At 46.5% G+C, this 20136-nt stretch overlaps 1 protein-coding gene and 1 long non-coding RNA gene across 3 annotated transcripts in view; one reads left to right on the forward strand and one right to left on the reverse strand.

Moving 5' to 3' along the window:
• PRKCA (protein kinase C alpha) overlaps positions 1 to 20136 on the reverse strand; it is a 375771-nt gene that overhangs the window by 93535 nt on the left and 262100 nt on the right. For both annotated transcript variants that reach the window (XM_019637708.1, XM_019637709.1), the window contains 2 exons: positions 15409 to 15520; positions 12177 to 12305 (listed from right to left, as the gene is read on the reverse strand). In XM_019637708.1, coding sequence (XP_019493253.1) covers positions 12177 to 12305; positions 15409 to 15520 — 241 coding nt within the window. The remainder of the gene's footprint in view (positions 1 to 12176; positions 12306 to 15408; positions 15521 to 20136) is intronic.
• On the forward strand, positions 1277 to 12170 carry LOC109380292 (uncharacterized). The gene is made up of 3 exons (XR_002123430.1): positions 1277 to 1471; positions 8861 to 9019; positions 11672 to 12170. It is a non-coding gene; the product is annotated as an uncharacterized LOC109380292 (long non-coding RNA).

Raw genomic sequence — 20136 nt, forward strand, 5'->3', positions numbered from 1 at the left:
GCTGATCGCTGCATCAAACCTAGATCAGGGCTAAATTAATTCTGGAAAAACAAGACCGAGTATCTTGGATGTGAAACTTTTAATCCAGTGAAACAGCCAAGCTGCTTCTCTACCACCGAGCCGTGCTGCCGAGGTTCTCCCTGAACCGGCAAAGCATCAAGCAGGGAGAGATTAAATGGAAAGACAGCCAGGCTTGTAGAGCCCACAAGTCCAAGGCTACCCACCGGATGAAGAGTCTTGTCCCCACCAGGACTTACGAGATGGGGGTTTGGGATCTAAGTGCTTTGGGGAGGGCAGAATGGAGCAGGGACCTGCCATTCTTGGCATAATTACCACAGTTTACAAACCAAGCAGGAGACACATCATTTTTCTAACTGAGGCAGGGGCTGATGGGCGATGATTCATAGATAAAATGTACCTTGCTTTTCTATTCCCTTACTGAGTGAAAGCCAGGTAGCCTGGCTTTTTTTTTTTTTCTTTTCTTTTCCACAGAGAGCCTAAGAACCCAGAGGCATTGTTAGCGTGTTGCCAACTAGTTCGTTCTCACAGTTGGAATTCTCATGAAAGCAGCCTCCAGGGGTGTGAGGCAGGGCCGCCAGGGCCAAAAAGCAGAGCCTGCAGACAAAGTCACCGGGGGAGTCCTTTCAGGCCAGAGAGCTCAAAATGCAGGCCGCGCAGGCTGTGTCCCGCTCCCAGGCCCTAATCAGTCTCTGCCTTTCCTGGGCCACTTGTTCCGCGTGCTGAGTGTGGCCCCATTCAGAGGACTCAGCTTCCTGTGGGCTGCGCTCTCACTGAACTTCTGCGTCACCACCAGCTACACTTAGATCCTAGGGTGCTGTTTCACAGCCTCTAAATAAGAGGGGTAATTAATGTGCCGGGTGGTTGGATTGGACAAATGTCGCGGAATCAAAATTGTTTCTTTACCCTTGGCTGCTTCTGGAAACGGGCCAGGCCAGGAATATGTTCATTTGTTCAAAAGGGACTCATGAGTCATATCCAACTTTTGCACAGAAGCTCACGCTCTACCACTGCTCTTTAGTAATCTCCTGGGTGTGCAGTGTGGTGGGAGGAAAAAGGCACCGAAGCAGAAGGCAGGAGCTGCTGCCAGTCCCAGTCTCCACTCCCAAACCGGCTATCTGCACAACCCGGCTAATGGCTTATGGTAAGGGCATGGCCTATGGCTTTGTCTGCTTAGCACCATTCCCGGTTCCGGGGACATGCCGTTCCCCCACCTTGATCTGTCCTCTTGTAAGACCTTGCCCTTCAGCCACAGTTGATTGGTCCCGAGGTGGCACATGACCCAAAGGGAGCCAATGAGTCCTCGCCTGGGATGTGTGGATGAGTGTGGACACAGCAGGAGATAAGCTGTGATAGACAAAGCTGGGCCAAGGTTATGGCCACGTTTTCTGCAATGTGGAGAAAGCCCAACTTGCTATGAAAAAGATGAATGAAGAGTAAGCAGGAAGAGAAGGTGAGTACAGGAAGCTAGACTTGTTATTTCTAGTTATAACTAACTCTAGTTATTTCTATGGCCTCACGGCATTCTCACCCTTGAGCTCCATAAAAGACCCCAGATGTCTCTGGGCAACTCTCCTAACAGTGGGCTGAAGTTTGGTTTTGTCCCTTACAACCCAAAACACCCTACCTCGTAGTCACGTTCCCTCTCTGAGCTTTGGTTTTACTCAAGAAAAAGGAGTGGGTTGGATCACATCAGTGATTGTTAAACTCTGGCCTACCGAGGTTTCTCCTGGGTCACAAAGGACGGTGGGTGCCACATGCTGTGCCCTTCAATGGGAATATCACGCCAGGCAAGATGTCACTTGAAGGAGTTTGCTGTTCAAGCCTGTCTGAAAAGCACTAGAGCAGGTATTTTCCAGGCCTCATCCACTTGCAGAATCCTGGAGTCTCCAAGTCCACCATCAGTTCAAGAGGGGCCTGCTTATGGCAGATGGCTAGTTCGCTCTTTCTCTGAATCGGCTCTCACAGCAACAAAGTGCGAGAGCCGAAGGGAACCTCGAAGTTCATAGTTCAGGCGCCTTTGTGTGAATGTGCAGATGAGGAGAGGGAAGCACAGAGGGCAAGTAATGAGGCCATGGTCTGTAGCAGGCCAGAATTTTCAAGGATAATATTCTGAGCTTCATAGGCTGCTGTCTCGTTCATGGGAGCTCTTTCAATCCTGAAAGCGCCAATGCCAGTGTGTCCCTGGGTGGTGCGTGGCAGGCGTGGTGCAGGAAAACAATGAAATCTGGGGACAGGCTTTCCTGCGTGTGGCTGGCGTCCCATGTGGTTATACGGAGGTCAGGACCAAGTCAGGACAGAAAGAGTTAATGTGTCAGTAAGGTGAGATGCTTCGATGCACTGAACTCTGTAACATCAATGGGACCGGGACACACGTGACCCCAGTCAGAGTGACGATCCCAGATATTTACTGAGCATTAGTGGTAGAGCTGGGAGTCAAATCCAGTCGATGTGACCCCAAATCTAATACCACAGTTTCCTCTGAAACAAGATCACTCCTACTATCATAGCTAGTTACACCCCCTGTATCCTTCCTTCAGGGAGCGTTAGTCAATATCTATGTCGAGGATTTTTTTTTTTTCAAAAATATATGGGCATCCTTCAGAAGCACAGAGTGCTGAGGCTAGCAAACAGTCCCTGCTGCTGTGCGTGTGCAATGAAATAAGCGCAGGGTCATCCAGAGTGGTTGGGAATTAGTAAGAAAGGCCGGACAGCGCTGTTTATAGCGCGTAGTGCACGCACACTTTCCTTTCTGGCCTTTGGGCAGATGTTCACTCACAGGAATTCTTCTGGGGGAAGTCAGTGAAGGACTCCATGAGAGTGGCAATGCTGCCAAAGAACTGTGCACCCCCATGCCCTGCACCTCCCCCCACACCCCCAGCAGTGGCTGGCCACAGGCAGAGTCACTTAACACAGGGAAAGAGATGCCAGTGAGGTACTTTCCAGAACAAGGGCCCTCCTGTCTCCACCTCCCCACTGGGTGTTCAGGGAAGCAGGCATTTCTCTTGATTGTGTTCCCTGCCTCCAGTGGCTCTGAGCTGGTGAAGCAATGCTTCCCTGCATGTAACTTTCTCCAGACTCAGCACCCCCACCTCGAAAACTTTCATAGGAAATTTGCCTTGCTTCTGTTCTTGCTTCATTATTCTAGGGAAAAAAACCAAAAAAGCCTGCCTTGGTTTTAAAAGGAGCCCTGACTGTCTTTAATTAACTGCAAACCTGGCATTAATTACCAAGGGAAATGGGTGGTGAAGCACAACGGCTGTTCTTCTCAGCAAAGAAAGTCACCCGTGGGGGGTGCTCCATGCACAGCTGCCCGCAGATGGCCGCTCCCCACTCTCTTCAAACCAGGATATTTTAGAAATGCCCCAGGAGCTAATTCGTCTTGTATTGTCTCAGGAAATCTGCACTCCTCCCAAATGGAAACGCCTAGAAGCTGAGATGAACAGTCTGATGTCTCCATGCACCATTCTGATGCTGATAACCAGAGCATGTGTGTGCATGTGAACTGCAGAGCCCTTTACAAAACATTTGAAAACCAAATGTTTGTGGGATGTCAGAGCAGCTTAGTGTGAAGGGAACCGCAAGATGGCACCTCCCTCTTCTAGCTTTTGGGTGGGCCACTCTCCCCCATACTTGAACATGAATCAAGAGAGGAAACATCTCTGCACTTATTTGGGGACATTTCCGTTGGAGAACCAAATGATTCCCAAACGTTGCAATGTTCGTTTTTCCAACCTTTTTGGTGGAGAACCAAAAGGGGTATGGATCTACCCTTTGTTCCTTTTCCATCCTGATCCCCTTAATGTTTCCTCCCCATCAAAGAGTTAAAAGAAAGTTTCCAAGGAAGCAATGGAAAAAATAAAAAAACATCACTTGCAAGCTTCTAAGAAATTCCTCACTTGCTAATGCATTTACTTTGGAAAAGAAGATCAAGTTCTTTGCAATAATTTCATGGCAATTAATCTTGTGCTTAAATGATAATCCTATAATTAAAAGCAATTAAAATCCTGCACAAGAATGACCTGCTCAGTGAATGACCCTGTATGCTAATGGGATAACCTTGAAAGAGGCCCCAGAAATAACTTGTTTTTCCTCTTCCCAAGGATGCAGGCTTTTAAAGCCCATCTTAAGAATGCTTCTTCATGGTAGGAGTCCCTGAAGTTAGAGTGGATGGATGATGGAGGGCCCCTGTGAAGAGTCCAGGGGCTTGAGATCATCACAAGCAGCAGGAAGAGCAGTCATGCCACTTTGAGCTTGGCTACCAGGGTATTTTAAGACAAAGGCCAACAGTGCATCAAGGAAAGGACACTGGCAACTCTTGCCCCTCGCCCTGGGCTTGCTGCCTCCCATGGGCATCCAGTGACTAAGCACCCAGGGTGGAAAGCTGTGCTGGAATCACTGCCTGTTGGAACCAGGCAGGAATAACAACCCGGAGGAGGGCACATGGCTGCTTAGTACGCATCTGACATTTAGCTCTGCCAAAGATAGGTCAGGACGAGGTACCACAGTCAGGATGTAAATCAGGTAATGCCTCTTTGAGAAGGTGCGACCTCTTTCCTGGCTGATATGTGTTTCAATTAAGGACCCCAGAAGTCACGTGGCTTTACAAATTAGGCTAAAACAGGATCATTTAAACTTGATCCAGATATAGGGCTAAAATAGGAAGAGTTTCTTGGATTTGGGATCGAGGAGCATAGTATAAAGCTGAGTAATTTTTTTTATGTTGTGCCTACTGGATGCTGTGCCTTTCATCATCATCATCATCATCAGCAGCAGCAGCAGCAGCTGCTCAACAAACATATTATTAGGCACAAATTCAAGGCACTGGACCAGGTACAAGAGCTAAGACACCATCTCTGACCTCCAAAGGGCTAATGGTCTGGTAGAGCGTTATATACGTTAACACGTAAGTGAAATCACATTATAAATGTCACGAAGGGCATGCGGAGAAAGTGGTCAATTTTAGGCAAGGCAGAAAATGTCAGGAGCGGCTTCAGAAAGGTAACTGGAGCTGAGTGTTAAAAAGACATTCCTGAGGGAGCAGAGGAAACAGCACAAGCAAAGGAGAGACGTGGGAAACAGCCTGCCCCCTGGGGAGACAGCACATTTCTTTACAATTGGAACTGAGTGTCAAGGGGTTGAGGGACTAGGGGGTCATAAGGGATAAGACTGGGGAGTTGGGAAAGTACTGGCTGCTGAAGGGGTCACACAGACACAGACACGGGACACCTGACATTTAGGAATATCCAATCAAGGAAGAAGATAGAGCAGATAAGCGCAGTGAAAACATTCTAGTCACCACCTAGAGCCACATGCATTTGAACGGGGGTGACGTGGAAACGTCTTCCCTACAAGCAAACTGCTATTTGTTTTTAGCTGAGAAGCAGTTCCTGTTTTCTTTCAAAGAATGTGCCTGGAGTTAAGCATGGGGCACTCAGGCAGGTAAGTGCTCAAGGTGGGTTCTTCCAAGACTGTGAGAGTGCGACAAGGACAAGTCTGCTGTGGGAAAGGGCCAGGCCAGTGAGAAAAGGCCAGGATGACGGGTCTGTGGGGTGAGAAAGGACAGACTCAGGTCCCATGTCTGGCCAACTCACGCACAATCAGAACACATCCTAAAGGGGTCTTTGTTTCCATCCTTGCCATTTTCATTCTTCACTTTAAGGCCAGATTCCCTGCTGCCATTTTTTCCTCCCAGCCATTATCTAAGGCTTGGAAGATGGAGGCTCTGGGGAAAATAATGACAGGCCCTCACTCACAATGGTGCCAGTGGCACTGCAGTAATTACAGGTGCCGCGGGGCCATCACAGAGCAGCCTCAACTATTAACTGCAGGACAGAAATGTGAAACCGCAAACACTTGGCAAGAGTGCAGGCCACGTCTGTCCCGAAGGGACAGGGCCATGAACTAGCACGTAACCGTCCCTGGACCAGAGCCAGGAGTCAGCTGTGTAAGAGTGGGCGGTGCATGCCTGGGCACCGGCGGCACAGTGCCCTCCCCTTTGCAGCCCTGTGACCTTGGGCAGGCCATGGGAGCTCTCCCAGCCTGTGTCCTCAGTTACAAGATGATGGTAATGACAGCTTTTTTTCTCCAAGGATTGTTGTGATGAAGTAACACAGAGCAAAGCATGGAATCAGGGCCCGGTCCAGGGAAGGTGGCTTAACCGATGCTGGCTTCTCTTCTAGCGGGACCTAGGCACTCAGTAAATACAGCAGCGTCTCTGGCTTGCTCAAATGTCCCCCTTTTCCGCAACCGCTACTTGTGTTTTGACTGGCTGCCTCTCATTAGCATCCCCATCAGGAGGCCTGATGTTGTCATCTGGGGCCTTCCTTCCAGCTAAGACGCCTCCCTACAGGGACCATTGAAGCGCATCACCGGCTGGAACAAAAAGCTCCAACTTCACATTGCCCAACTTTTTGGAGGTTTGGTGGATGTGAAAAATTTCAAACCACTAATGTTGAAGGAACAGTACAATCAACATCTATACATTTGATTCTCTCATTATTAACATTTTGCCACACATGCTTTCTGTGTGTGCGTGTGTGTGTGTATACACACGTATTATCATCATTTTTTTTTTCTGAACCATTTGGAAGTTTCAGACATCAAATATATATATAAAAAAAATCACCCCCTAAAATATTTCAGCATTTCCCTCCATCATCACATTACCATTACCACCCAGAAATCTCCCACGGACACAAAAACATTATCTAAAATACAGTCCAGATTTGCGTTCCCCGCTTGTCCTCCAAATGTCCTCCTTCATAAGCTGCTGTTTTATTTTTTTTGGCTACAAATCCAACCAAGTGCTACAGATTGCATTTGGCTGTCATATCTCTTTAGTTTCCTGTAATCGAGAAAGTTCTCTTGACCGTTTGGTTTTTCATGACATTGACGTTTTTGAAAAGTCCAAACAGGATGTCCCAATATCTGGAATTGTCTTTTTTTTTTTTTCCTTTCCTGCCCTCATGATTAGATTCAGGTTATAAACTTTTTGGGAAAAATACCTGGCAGGTGATGCTGTGTACTTTCTACTGTATCACATCAGGCTGTGCACCCTCTCAGCTCGTCGCATTAATGGGGAGGCTGAGTTTGACCACTTGGTTAAGGCATCATATATTCAACATACCTACATAGGCAAGCATGTAATCCAGGTAGCAGCATTCTGACCACATACCCTTAGGGGGATATCATCTAAGGCCTTGAAACAATGGCAATAAGATCCTGAACTTTATTTGGTAGGTTTGCTCTTGGTGGAGGTGTTGGTATGCTGATTCTGAAACTCGGCTGCATGCCATGTGGGGCAGAGCAAATGAGTAAACATCTTGATGTCACCAGGAACCAGGGGTCTTACTGAGGAGGAGGGAGAATGAGTAAGGACTGGAAAATGAAGGGAAGAACCGTGAGCCAGGATCAGAACTGGAAGTGTCAGGGTGAAGCCATTAAAAAAAAATTCCGACCTTGAAAATGGCAAGAAATTTCCCTCCAGTTCTCTTCACCTCACACTCAAAATCCCCCAAATCCTGGACTGTGTCAAGTTTCCTGAACACCCCATGCCCTTCCACGGCTCTGCATCTTTACCTGAAAAGTCCTCTCCCCACCTATCTTCCTGGTTCCACTGTCACTTCCTAAGTGAAGCCACCTGCAGCTTCCTCAGGTGAGGCACTGTTCTCCGCAGCTCCCACTGCACTTACAGGCCGCTGGTTGTACTGCTCTGTCATCCTGTTTAATGTCTGAATTCCCCCCACCAACCGCACATTCCATGCTGAGGGCCATGTCTTCATTATCTTAGCATCCCTGGTGCCCGGTACAGAGCCTGACGCATGCTCAGTAAGGGTATAACGAAGGAATGAATCAAAGAATGAGTGATTATCATATAAAGCTGGGTCTCACTGCCTGGACTCTGCAGCAAATGTGCTGGGATAAGGTGGAAGGGCACAGAGGGGATATTACTGTTGTGATCCCAGCAACATGATGGGAAGCCCTGATAGCTGGAGTGGTGAGGTGCAGGCACCAAATCCACACAGTCCTAGGAGGTAGACGGAGGGCGCTACCAGGGGCCTCGGACCCTGCAGGAAGTCGCCCCTCCTGCCCCCATGGAACTCACTGTAGAACTTCAATCTCTATGCCAAATTAACAACCTGAAGTAAGAGAAAAAATTGGACTCTTCTGCAGGATAATCTGTTTGTGGGCGAGACATGTTCCTGAAACAGCTGTAAAGCACACGATATTTTTTCCATTTCCTTACAATATTAAATTGAAAATTGGTTCCCATGAGGTAATTTCTTTTTAACCACTCCTCCAAACAAGATAAAATAGCACAAAGATTGTAGAAAACCTATTAAAATTGCATATTGAAAGAAAAAAAAAAAACAATGACACTATTCAGATAACATCAGCACCACCGACCAAAGGCAAAACATAAAAATGCACCGGGAAATGGAGGCCTTTCCCATAACTACCGTGCCAATTAAAAAGGAAACTCATTTCCAACCTCAAAAGGGAGATTTCCATCCCAAAGCAGGAGTCTGTTGGGAGTTTCTATTTTACTTTGGGAATTACGAGGTGTGATCAAAAGATACGGTGAATGTTTAAATTTTAAAAAGTTATTACAGTAAAAGACACATTGCTATTAATCCCCCTCAGAATACCCTCCCTTGCTTCGAACACACTTATCCCATCATACTTGCCACTTTCTGAAGCAGTTCTGGAAGTCCTCTTTTGTGAGTGTCTTTAGTTGTGTTGTTGTGGCTGCTTCCATGTCCTGAATAATTTTGACTGGCATGGTGCCAGATCCAGTGAATAAGGTGAATGAGGACACCGTAATGTTTTTATTTGACAGAAACTGCTGGACCAGAAGCGATGTGTGACATGGAGCATTGTCATGGAGGATGAAGTAAAGACCTTCATGAAAGGGGACGTCCAGGGCTGCAGTCCTTTTATACTGGAGTTAAGATGTCTGATGTCTTCTCTTTGGCACAATTTCTAGTGACTAACACAGGTACTTATTTTTCACAAATTCACCAGGTATTATTTAAAACTGTGACTACTGTGACACTCAAACTCCAGTTCTGTAAGGACGTTATTATCAGGTGTGCTTTGTGAAGGGCGTACGGGAACTCTGTACTTTTGCAACTTGTTTTTTTGTTTTGTTTTTGCATTTGGATCATAAGCTCTACACGTGATAGTTTGCTGTTTATATTTGTGTTCCCATTGGAACCAGGCTAATTCTGATTCTGAAAATCTAAAATTTTCTACGTTAAAAGTTTTAGAGAAATGATAACCTATTAGTTATTCCCTTGAGTTTGGCTTTCTGTACTGAGGATTGGCTTTCCTTCACATAAATAGCAACTGTATGTTTAAAATAGATTTGGTATGGACTGTTTGTATCCTCCCCACCCCCACCCCATTCATATGTCGAAGCCCTAACCGCTAAGGTGATGGTATTTGGAGATGGGGCCTGGGGAGGTAAGTAGGACGCAAGGGTGTAGCCCTTATGATGGGATTAGTGTCCTCATAAAGGGCCACACCAGAGCGCTTGCTTCCTCCTTCCCTCCTTGCTTCTCTCCCTCTCTGTCTCCAGGCACTAAATTGGTGGCACCTTGATCTTGAACTTCCCAACCTCCAGAACTGTGAGAAATAAAGGTTTGTTTTTGAAGTCACCCAGTCCGTGGTATGTGTTATAGAAGCCTGAACAAGATTCCAATTCTTACTGATACTACCATTAAAATATAATATTTTCTCTCTACTTCTATCAACTAAATATCGAACCATGAAATTGACCATCTGTGGGACTTTGGACAAGTTATTTAATTTCTTTGTATCTCAGATTCTTCATCTATAAAGGAAGGGTAACAAACTTCCACATAGGTTTAAATAAGCTAACTATGTTAAATGTTTACAAAGTGCCCCTTTTGCGGGGAGGGCTCCATGTGTTAGCTGCTGCTGCTGTATTACTGAACTATTTTTGAACTTATATTCCTAGAGCAGGACTATATCTAAGCAAAAAAATTTTAGACTAATTCTCAAGAGACTTGACCTAGACTGTTGTCATAAGTTATATTTGTTGGCTTTCATGTGTGAAACGTCTGTCTGACTTGGTGAATGGCCCTGTCTCCTAAGATGATTCTACCATTGTGAATCCAGTTCAACTCTTAGCAATGGTGGAGTGATCAGCATATAAACCCTAGGAGACCACTCCTTGCTGTCCTTGCAGGATGGGACCTGACCTTTCTTCTACTTGAGCACCATTGTGCCACCCTGGCCAGAGCATCTGTGCCCCTCTGTGCAGTTCTACATCTGCAAGCCTCTGGGGGTCCCTGGAGAGACTGAAAAACCCCGCTCGCGCCATATGGCGGCTGCTTTTATTACAGGAGAAGGCGGGGAGCAGGTCCAGCAAGCGCAGTGTGTGTTTTGCTGTATTCAGAAGCAAAACGAATGAGAGCTTAGCACTGAAAAGCTTTGTCCAGGAATTCCTGCCTTGCAGGAGCTGGGAACCTCACAGTTAAGCTCTGACTCTTCACCTGGGATGTCTATTGTATCGCCAACAGGGGAAGCCTTATAAAGCTAAGGAAAAACAATGAAATGTTCAGCCAGCAGGCACTCCCTTTGTGCCTCTCAATCCCTTCCCACCTATTCAGACAATATTTGGTGGTAATGCTCTCCTAAACTGCATGCTCTCTGTCCCCAGTGCATGACTTTGGCAAGGTAGGAGCCTCAGTGGAAAGGAGAGAGAAACAAGGGTGAGGCTGTGACCATACAGACATGCTCATGACCCCATACGTGTCTGTGATGGGGGCTTGATTCACAGCTCAGTCTGGACCGTTAGCTATATTTGGTTTGTTTCATAAGGTTATCCAGAGGCTAAGTGTGTTCGCCCTCTCCTAGCACCATCGCAAAGCCCTGTGTTTTTTTCCTGACTTCTTACCTAAGAGGACAGCACTGGGTAGGAAATTTTATTAAAAAAAAAACAAAAAGTGAGGATGTTTTCAAAAGTGAGCTTTCTCTGGAATGCCTCTCTTCCCCCCAACCCCAGCCTGCCTCCCGCCAAATAGACCCTTTCAGTCTTTTTCTTTTCTTTTTTTAAATGTATCTTCTGTTATTTAAAAATAAATAACATTAGTCTTCCCATTTTTGTGACAGTTTAAAATTCCTAACACAAATGGAAACATAATACCTTTGGCGTCCAAATGAAAAAACGAATGCCCTTGACAAAGGAGAGAGCAGGCAGGGTAGTATCGGAAGGAGCGAGGAAACAAGGTTTTGACACCTGAGAGCTAAACCGAAAGTCAACACGGAGTGGGCTGTGGCAGATATGGCAAGGATCTGAGGACACAGGATAGATCCTGGGCCAGCAAGACTCCAGGGTAACTTGACTGACTGTGTTTCTATAGAGTGGATTTGGTGGGAAAACCAAAGGAAAAGCCACGCCATGGCAGAGCCTATGCAGACACAGCCCCAAAGAGGGAGTGTCCTGGCCCCCCAACAAGGAGTTCCGGTCCCACGGCTGGGCGGTTTGTAGGAGGTGCATGTGGTGTGGTTATGAGAAGCACAGGGTGTGGAGCCCCAATGTCCTGGTTCCAGTCCTGGCTCCTCACTTACTCTGTGACATTGCGTGTTTTTTACTTCTCTGTGCCTTGGTTTTCTCTTTTAGAAACTGAGGCTAATGATCAGGATGTCATGAGGACCCAGTAAATTAATCCACGAAGGAGTTCTTAGCACCACGCCCAACACAGAGGAAGAATAAATGCCCAGTGGCTTGTTGTCATTACTATGGACTTACCAGGTCATCACCGCCTGATGCCATTAAACATCTGGATCATTCATCGCCTCCCCTTGCCCCTAGTTCTACTCCACCAACAGCACTTCACTTAGTTGGCTTCCCTGTCCCGTCACCAGGGAATAATACGCTGTCCATGCTGTCAGAGTAACCTGATCCACACAGCAGTCCTGACTATATGACATTGAGCATTTGGGAATTCGGCGCACAGAGCAGTTTCCTGGGAGAGGTATTAATGAGAACCAGGGGCTCGGAGTCTGCCCAGCTCTGAGGCAATGACAAGCCCGGGTTTCTGAGCCCTGCCTCGGGGTCATCCTGACCTTCACCTGAGTGCCCGCTGGAAGGCTGCATGCCTTCCACTTCCACAAGCATGCCTCACCTGTGACATGGAGCTTTTCATCGGTGACCTCAGCCTTCAGGTAGATGCGCCCCCTCTTCTCGGTGTGGTCCATCCCGCAGAGGCTGGGGACGTTGATCACACACTGCTTGTGCACGTTCATATCACAGGCTGTGAAATCGAGAAAGCAAAGGGTGAGGCTGGGCATATGGGAGCGAACCATCACTTCCTCAGTGTTTTGGTTGTACAAGCACAAGTGAAAACGAGCTGCCCTTTAAAACTTGATACTCCGCTATAATGCTTTTGGTGACATAAAGAACTGTTAGCAGATGTCCCTTACAGCATAGGCTCCATATGAGTGACAATATCCTAAACATACCCGTATTTGTCTGGTCTTAAGTGGAGCCAAACACCCTGCCTGGTCGTCTGCGTTTGCTTCAAATATTTAACAGGGGCCCACACATACAGAGCACAGGCAAACTAATATTTTATGTGCACAGAGACAAATAATATGCAGGTTTTAAACACAGGATACTTTTAGCCAAAGAATTCCCCATGCCTTCCTAGCTCACCACTCGGAAAGAGTGAAACTGTGGGTTGAGTATAGGAAATTCATAAAATTTTCCTTTGCTACGCTCACTCTGTATTTTCAAGAAGGCTTAAATACATTGCTTTTTTAAAAAGGACTTGTGTTTGATATTTTAAACCTGTCTTCAAATATTTAAATATTATCCCAAGTAAAACAAATACATGTCTGGCATGATAAGCCTTTCCTTACCAGCTAACATTATGTGGGCGAGACAGGGGGAGGATAAAGAAAGATCAGTCATCGCAATGAACCAAAGAAACCCGGGAAGAACCTTGTGTGCTGCACACAAACGGAGGACTGTGTAGGTGATGCAGTTAGGTCTATGGAGTCCTCTCAGGAGGACTGGCTGCTGGGACCCTCGCGAATCCTCGATAGGATGCTCCAAGCCTCTTCTGTAACCTCATAGGTGGAGTCTTCCTACCCTCTCACTTTGGGTGTTTAATTTTAACGTGGTGAAGTAAATTGCAAAAAGCATCATAAAGAATGTATATTTGCTGTGATTGAACCCTGACAGCAGGGTAATGCTCACAAGAAGGAAAGAACAATGGGTTGATTCACAAACGTGGGTTCTGTTTTGGTTTCCATTTCCAAAGCTAACTGTTCAAAATCATATACCTTGATTTAGCAGAGATACAGACTCTTGAAATATCTTTAAGTGCCTGGGCAGAATTTGCAACTTAAAAGAAATAAGTGCCACGGCCTCCAGAAAGGGCTGGACAACAGGGAGGGCGTGGGGGGTGAGCGTCCACGGGCCGTGTTCGTGTCTCGGCCTTGCCATTTGTGACTTTTCTATCTGGGGAAGCTTCCTGGCTCTGATTCCTTTTCTTACTCTGCAGACTGGCCTAGACAAGTAGTTGGTCATTGTTTTTTTACCAAGCTCAACTGTATATAGTATTATGACCCTACAACCTGTAAGGGTGCAGGCAGAAGTTTCTTCTCTATAGAAATTAAGGGAGGGGCTGGGGTCCTGGCGCCCCTCTGCTTCTTTTCGTCCTCTCTCCAGAAAGGAGCACAGGCTGACTCCAAGAAAGGAGTTCAAGACAAAACAAAACAAAAAGCACTGGTTCTCAGTGGTTTTCAATTTTTTTTTTCTTAGTAATGGAAGCCACTTTTGACAGAAAAGCTGAAGCAGTCTCCTAATATATAAACCAGATGAGCATTATTTTGTCAGCATACACTTAATTAATAAATTCAAATTTATACCATTTATTTATTATAAAGACATTCATGGATAACCAGTAATGCCCTCTGACCCAGATAAAATTTTGAAACCAGCTGTTAGGGATGGCAGGTGAAGTCTCAGTTGAGCTTTTGCAACTCATTTATTTATGTATTTTGTTAAAGGTGTACAGTATCCCAAAATCCAGGTCCATACAGAAGATTACGTGCAAACGGTAACACTGTTTAACTCCATGCTTCCCCCCACCCCACCCCGTCTGTGCCATGGACGACCCAGGAGAAACCTGAGTGCACGTTGTGCCAGTGAGTGAAGCTGGCAACGTCAAGTCTCCAATGTCATCTTCAGCTTGTCAAGGTTGTGTGTGTGACACTTTTGTTCCAAGTTTCCAAGCAGCTAAAAGTATATTTACAAATGCACTTAGAAGCTGCACTTGCGAACCCCTGGAAACCATGTCTTTGGAATTCTAGGGTTTCTTGAAACACAGCAGGCTACTGGTCTGGTTCATCACAGAGGTTTCGCTGGGCAATTCCATTCCACGGCTCTGTGGGGGGAAGAGCCCTGCGTTCTGAGAAACCGTCCATCTCCTCTGTAATGCTCCCCTATCTTGATTCTTATATACTGTGTTTGTTCCATGTAGGATACATTATAAAGCCATTGGCCATAATAGTCATTAATGAGTGACAATATGCTGATATTCCCACAATGCTTCCTTGTCTACTAGAAAAAAAACAGACTCAGTAATTACCTTTCATGTCCTAAAAGTGTAAACTTTTATTTAAGTAAATACATAGCTTGGGGAATCTCAAAATAGAAGAATTACCAAAACAAAGAGTTTCCACAGTTGTTTTTCTTTCCTCCTGGGAGTTGATGGAGATATGTACAGAACAAAAAAGGAGAATGGAAGAGGGCTGATGCCGCCCTCGTCAGGGGTCTTCAGTGACTTTCTCTCTAACGGGACTCGTAAAATTTGATCTGTCTGTGGACATGCAGGATGAGTGAACTTGAGTAAGACGCATCCTGGTTGTGATATTCACTGTGGTTTCAGTTCAAGGAGGGCCTCCTGGATTTTTCTGCAGTCCACCCACTAATTAGAGACAGAGGGGGATAATGAGTGCGACGGCTTAGCTTGCTTTGAAGCCGACCCACCCAAATGTGGGCATCTGGAGGTGCGGAGTCTCCTTTCAACACCGAACATTTGCTTTGGGGTTTGACGAGCCTGCATTTACAGTGACTGAAGATTTCTACCATGAAAAAGTGTGACAGCACCAACTTCCTTACAAATTGGGTGCTTGTTTTGATTCATAATTAGGCAATTAAGTTGTTTAATAAACGAGGACTTTGATTGTGGAGAAATCCTACACTTTATTGGTCTGGCATGAATCTGAATGAATTCTCTTTGTTGATGAGCTGGTGCTGAGAAGTTACTCAACCTGAAGTGCTCGGCAAGCCCTGGGCATGTGCTTCCAAGCCTCGCCATTTAACAGAAGACAAAAGAGCTTACTTACTGTCACATTTCATCCCTTGATGAATAAGTCCGTATAGCAATGACCCACAATGATCACAGAAGGTGGGGCTTCCATAAGTGTGGATTTTAAACTTGTGCTTGCTCCTGGGATCCTGGGGGAAGAAAAAGCACATCACTCATTCCAGTCATAAAAGGACCACATTTTTGGACTAAGCCAAGCTCACTCAGGCCCCATCATTCTCCATTCCCACGCCAAGGGTCAAAGGAACCAGGCTGTGCACTGTTCTCTGGGGTCATCCATGGGTGGTCGAGATTCTGCCACATCACATTTTATTAGGCTGCCCATTCTGGGCCAGGTAACATACACCCATGTTTCTTCCCTTTATGGTGTGTCATTTGCACATACCGGGTTTCCACCAAAGTTATCCCTTCGGGACCTACAGTCATCAATGCACTTGAGGGCAAGCACGGTGTTTTAGACACGGTGGTACGTCTGTAACCCCCGGTGCCTGGCTCAGGCTGCAGCACACAACAGGCACAAAATCAGGGTGTGTTTATGAAGCTGAACTGAGATTGGGCGATCTCTTTTTGGGCAAGGTTTCCAGAAATACAATATATTGTCAGAATGGATATACACACACTCGGACAGGGGCAGCTTCCTGCTTTGGCACTGCTTCCAAAGCATTCTATGCATTGGCACGGGGACACTCCAGCATAATCAGGTGAAAATTGGAAATACACTGAAAGCACATTTGCCATAGCCCCCTGCTGCAATTTCCTTCCTTCCTCTAGCTCACCATACACATTACTGAAGGCACAACGATGCCGCTTATTTTCAAGCAGCGTTTTTGCTCCTCAACCCAGAGAGATTATAGATAAGGAAGTGAACATTGCATGTAGTACTCTACAGTAACAAAAGACAATGGCCTCTGAGGTCAGACTGCCCGGGTTCCAACCCCAGTTCTGTGACTTCCCAGAAGCATGACCTTGGACAAAGGATTTCTCCTTCTGCCTCATCTGTAAACTAGGACATTAACAGCAACTATTTCAAGTGGTTATGACGAGGACAAAGCAAGTCAATCTTAGTAAAGTGCTGAGATGGGTAACCCATGGAAAGCAGCCCAGGGGTGTGTGATTTGAGGGGATTCCTAAGATGATTTTGACTTTGTAAGACACTTGATCTTTTGGTTGACTTTGGAACTTAAAATCTAAGCCACCTATACACGAACGAATTGTTATGCTTACTTTTGAAAGACATAAATTCTAAAATTCTGGAACATTTCAATCATGCAGAATAATATAAAAAATAGTAAATCAAACACTCACGGAAGCTCCACCTACACTTAATAAATGTCAGCAAGTCCCTCAGTTTTTTCACTGTAAAATTACTATCCTCATGCTACGGAGATGTTAGTGACCTTCAAAGTCACATGGCTGGTGAATGGCAGAGATGGGATCTGACCAACATCTGCGTCTTTGACACTGACTCCCATCCAAGAGCTTTCAGAAAGCCACTCAGAATGAGGCTCTGGTCTTCATTTTTTTTATTTAAAAAATTTTTGTGTTTGCAACACAATTTTTTTTTCTTTTGAAATCAGGATACCACCTGTTTCATAAATAAGTTTTATTGGAACACAGCCATGCTCATTCATTTACATATTTCCTGTGGCTATAATGGCTGCGTTGAGTGGTTGTGACAGAGCCTGCAAGGCCCATAAAGCCTAAAATATTTACTACCCAGCCCTTTAAGAAAGAGTCTGCCCATCTCCACTTTATAGCGGAAATGTTCCAAGTATGGTCCCTACATGGCACCCTCATCATGTGGGATTTGCTAGAAATGAATTCGTGAGCCCCCGCCCGGACCAGCTGAATCAGGAACTCTGCAGGACAGACCTCGAGGTCTGCACTGGAACACGCCCTGCAGGTGGTCCTGATGCTGACAAGCCCTCTGGGGACTGAGAGCCGCTGCTTCGGAAGGTCACCCAACAGATGCTCAGTAAGTGCCTCCTATGTGCGAGGTGCATACAAGGGCAGACGCTTGACAGTATTCTTGAGGCAGTCACTAGTTTACTTTCTCAGTGTCTCTTGGGGTGTGAAAAATCAACACCTTTCTTAGGAGATGCCTTTTCTAATAAGTAGTAGCTGTGAATATGGTGTCAAGTATGAGCTGAGCCTTCCACCATGAAAGCAGCCCACCGATTTTCCCAACATCCCAGGATGCGAGGCAGAGATTGTCAAGGGAACAGACCCATGGCAGCATCAAGAGAAGTTCCCATGAGGAGGGCACAGGCGCTGTCCTACCACACGGAGGGCAAAGATGATGCCAGGGGAGAGGACACTGCCAGTTTCCCCTGCAGAAGCAACGCATCAACAACTGTTGCTAAATAAGAAAGCATGGCAGCTGACATGCAGCCCCCTGGAGTCTGGGCAAGCCAGCAGCCCCGGGGCAGCTGTCCTGCCAGCCAGCTGTCACATCCATCTCTCTTGACATGGTACAGGGACAACTTGCTCCACTTTTCAGGAAAATCTAAGTCTTACTCATCCAACCCCCATATGGGTCCTTCAGTCTCTAACCGTTTGGAGGTGTAGGAAGAGAGGAAACCGTCGCTTCCGCTTCCTGTGTAAGTCTGGAGAACGACGAAGTCTCGGAGTCATCACACTTCGAAACCATGAGCGGCTGAGGATCGTGCCTGTGATGATCACGGCCACTGCCCCGCCACCAGCTTGCTGGCCATCACTTTTGTGTATGTGTTTCGCAATAACCAAAATCTCTCCAGTAAAAAGAGCATTTGCCAGGGTCCTGGAGACCTGCTTTCTTACAGATTCATTGACCTTAGAAAAGTCATGTCACGTACTTAGAAAGCAGAAATAAAAGCAGTCTGCCTATGTCACAGCCTGGGGTGAGGCTTAACTTAGGGAACATATGAGAAAGGGCAACCTGAAAGTCCTGCACAAACCCGAGAGAAGATGGCTACAATTATATTAACCTTGGAAGTGAACCAAGGCATCCGGTGTCTCCCTTTACTTCAGGATACTTCAGTGACACAGGCCTGCATGGATGGGAAGGAAGACGAGAGCTAATCAGCTCTGTCCTCATTGGTGATTGGAGCAGAAGCCAAGCGGGTAAGAAGCCAGGGGACTTCCTGTGAGGCCCTGAGCTCCTGCCCTCTGCCCAAGGCTGGCCTTCCTAGGCAAGCGCCCCAAGCCGAGTGGTAAATTGGGAAACCACCTGCCAGCCCAACTGGCCCATGCATGGCCTCGACCAAATACATTGCCCACACACCAGAAATGGAACACAGAAGCATAAACGCTCTTCAGTCCAATTAATCTCACCTAGCCTGACAAAAGACACCTCAGCATTAGGTAACAAGCTGTGACTTACAGTGATCTGCAGAGAGCAACTACCAAAAAGCTCCCCAGGGTCTGTGTTCCTATGGATAGTCACTAAATAGTGGTGCATTTACCACTTTGGGCCCCGATGCCCTCATCTGGGACCTGAAGGTGTTGGATTGGATCAGCATCTTTTAAGCTGTTTTGCTCGGAGCCCTGCAGTTGTCAGGAGGTGCCTGGGAGCTGCTGCGGATGGGAGAGGGGCAGGGCGAGAGAGGGAGGCCGCTGCTAAAATAAAAGCTTGAAAGCAACTGGACTAGATGATCTCTCTGATGGTCTTGTTTTTAAAAGAAAACTTTTTATTTCTATTTGAAATAATTTAAGACTCAAGAATTTGCAAAAACAGTACTGACTGTTCTCATATACCCTTCACCAGCTTTCCCAGTGGTAGCATCTTATATCACCTAGGACATTAGCAAAACTAGGACACTGACGCCACTACCACCCCATTACTTAAATGTCAGACTCCACGGTTTCACCAGATCTTACATGCAGAATTCCAGCGCATGCATTTTTATTGTACGGCTTATGACTTAAACACACTGTTTCGTGAGAGTGGGGAATACAGTAATATTTGCTGGGTACATATCACTAATTCAGGCAGAACTCCACCAAAAGGCCATCTATGGCTTGTTCATCAGCTACATAACTGACTGGCGGGTCATGCGAGGATGAGTCTTAAAACATCTGCCTGAAAAGTAGGGTCAGAATGCTTTTCTCTACCTAAAGGAACCACGTGCTGTTTCCAAGACTCTCTGGTCAGTTTTTCAAAACAGAAACCAAAAGGCTGAGTGCTTACCCAAAGTATGGTGCCAGTCAGGGGTTAGGGGACAGTGAAAAGTGTGTAAGTTATGGGCTTCCTGGTGACACGTGTAACCTGATGGAAAGGCTAGGCAAACTACAGGACACCAAGACATGCGCTGTCCCCCACTGGCTCCAGCGCAGGTTTTGTGACAGGTGCCAAGTGACTCATACAAACGACGGCTACTGTGGTGTTCCCAGGAGGGTGTGTGCGGCCAGGGAGGTAGGTGGGTGGAGAGAGGCTGGGTCTATGGTGTCCTTATGTCCAAGCTCCACCTGTCCTCAGGTTGTGAGAGGCAGCGTTTGACGGACGGGGCCTCGGGATTCATTCCTATATCTATAAACCTTGACACCCAATTCTTTACTTGGGTGATCCCCAGGTAGCACCCAGGCTTCACTCATCTTGCTTTGGCTGTTCCCTCTGCCTGGCATCACCATCTTATGCCACAACTCCACCTCTAAAACACCTAAAAAGGCAGTGATGAAGGCTGCTTCCTCCTCCCACGAAGCCTCTCCAGACGTCGGTGCTAGGTACAACTATTCTTCCCTCTGACCTTCCAGAGAATGTTATTTCTGT

This window comes from Hipposideros armiger, unplaced genomic scaffold, assembly GCF_001890085.2.
Source record: "Hipposideros armiger isolate ML-2016 unplaced genomic scaffold, ASM189008v1 scaffold_34, whole genome shotgun sequence".
Lineage (NCBI taxonomy): Eukaryota > Metazoa > Chordata > Mammalia > Chiroptera > Hipposideridae > Hipposideros > Hipposideros armiger.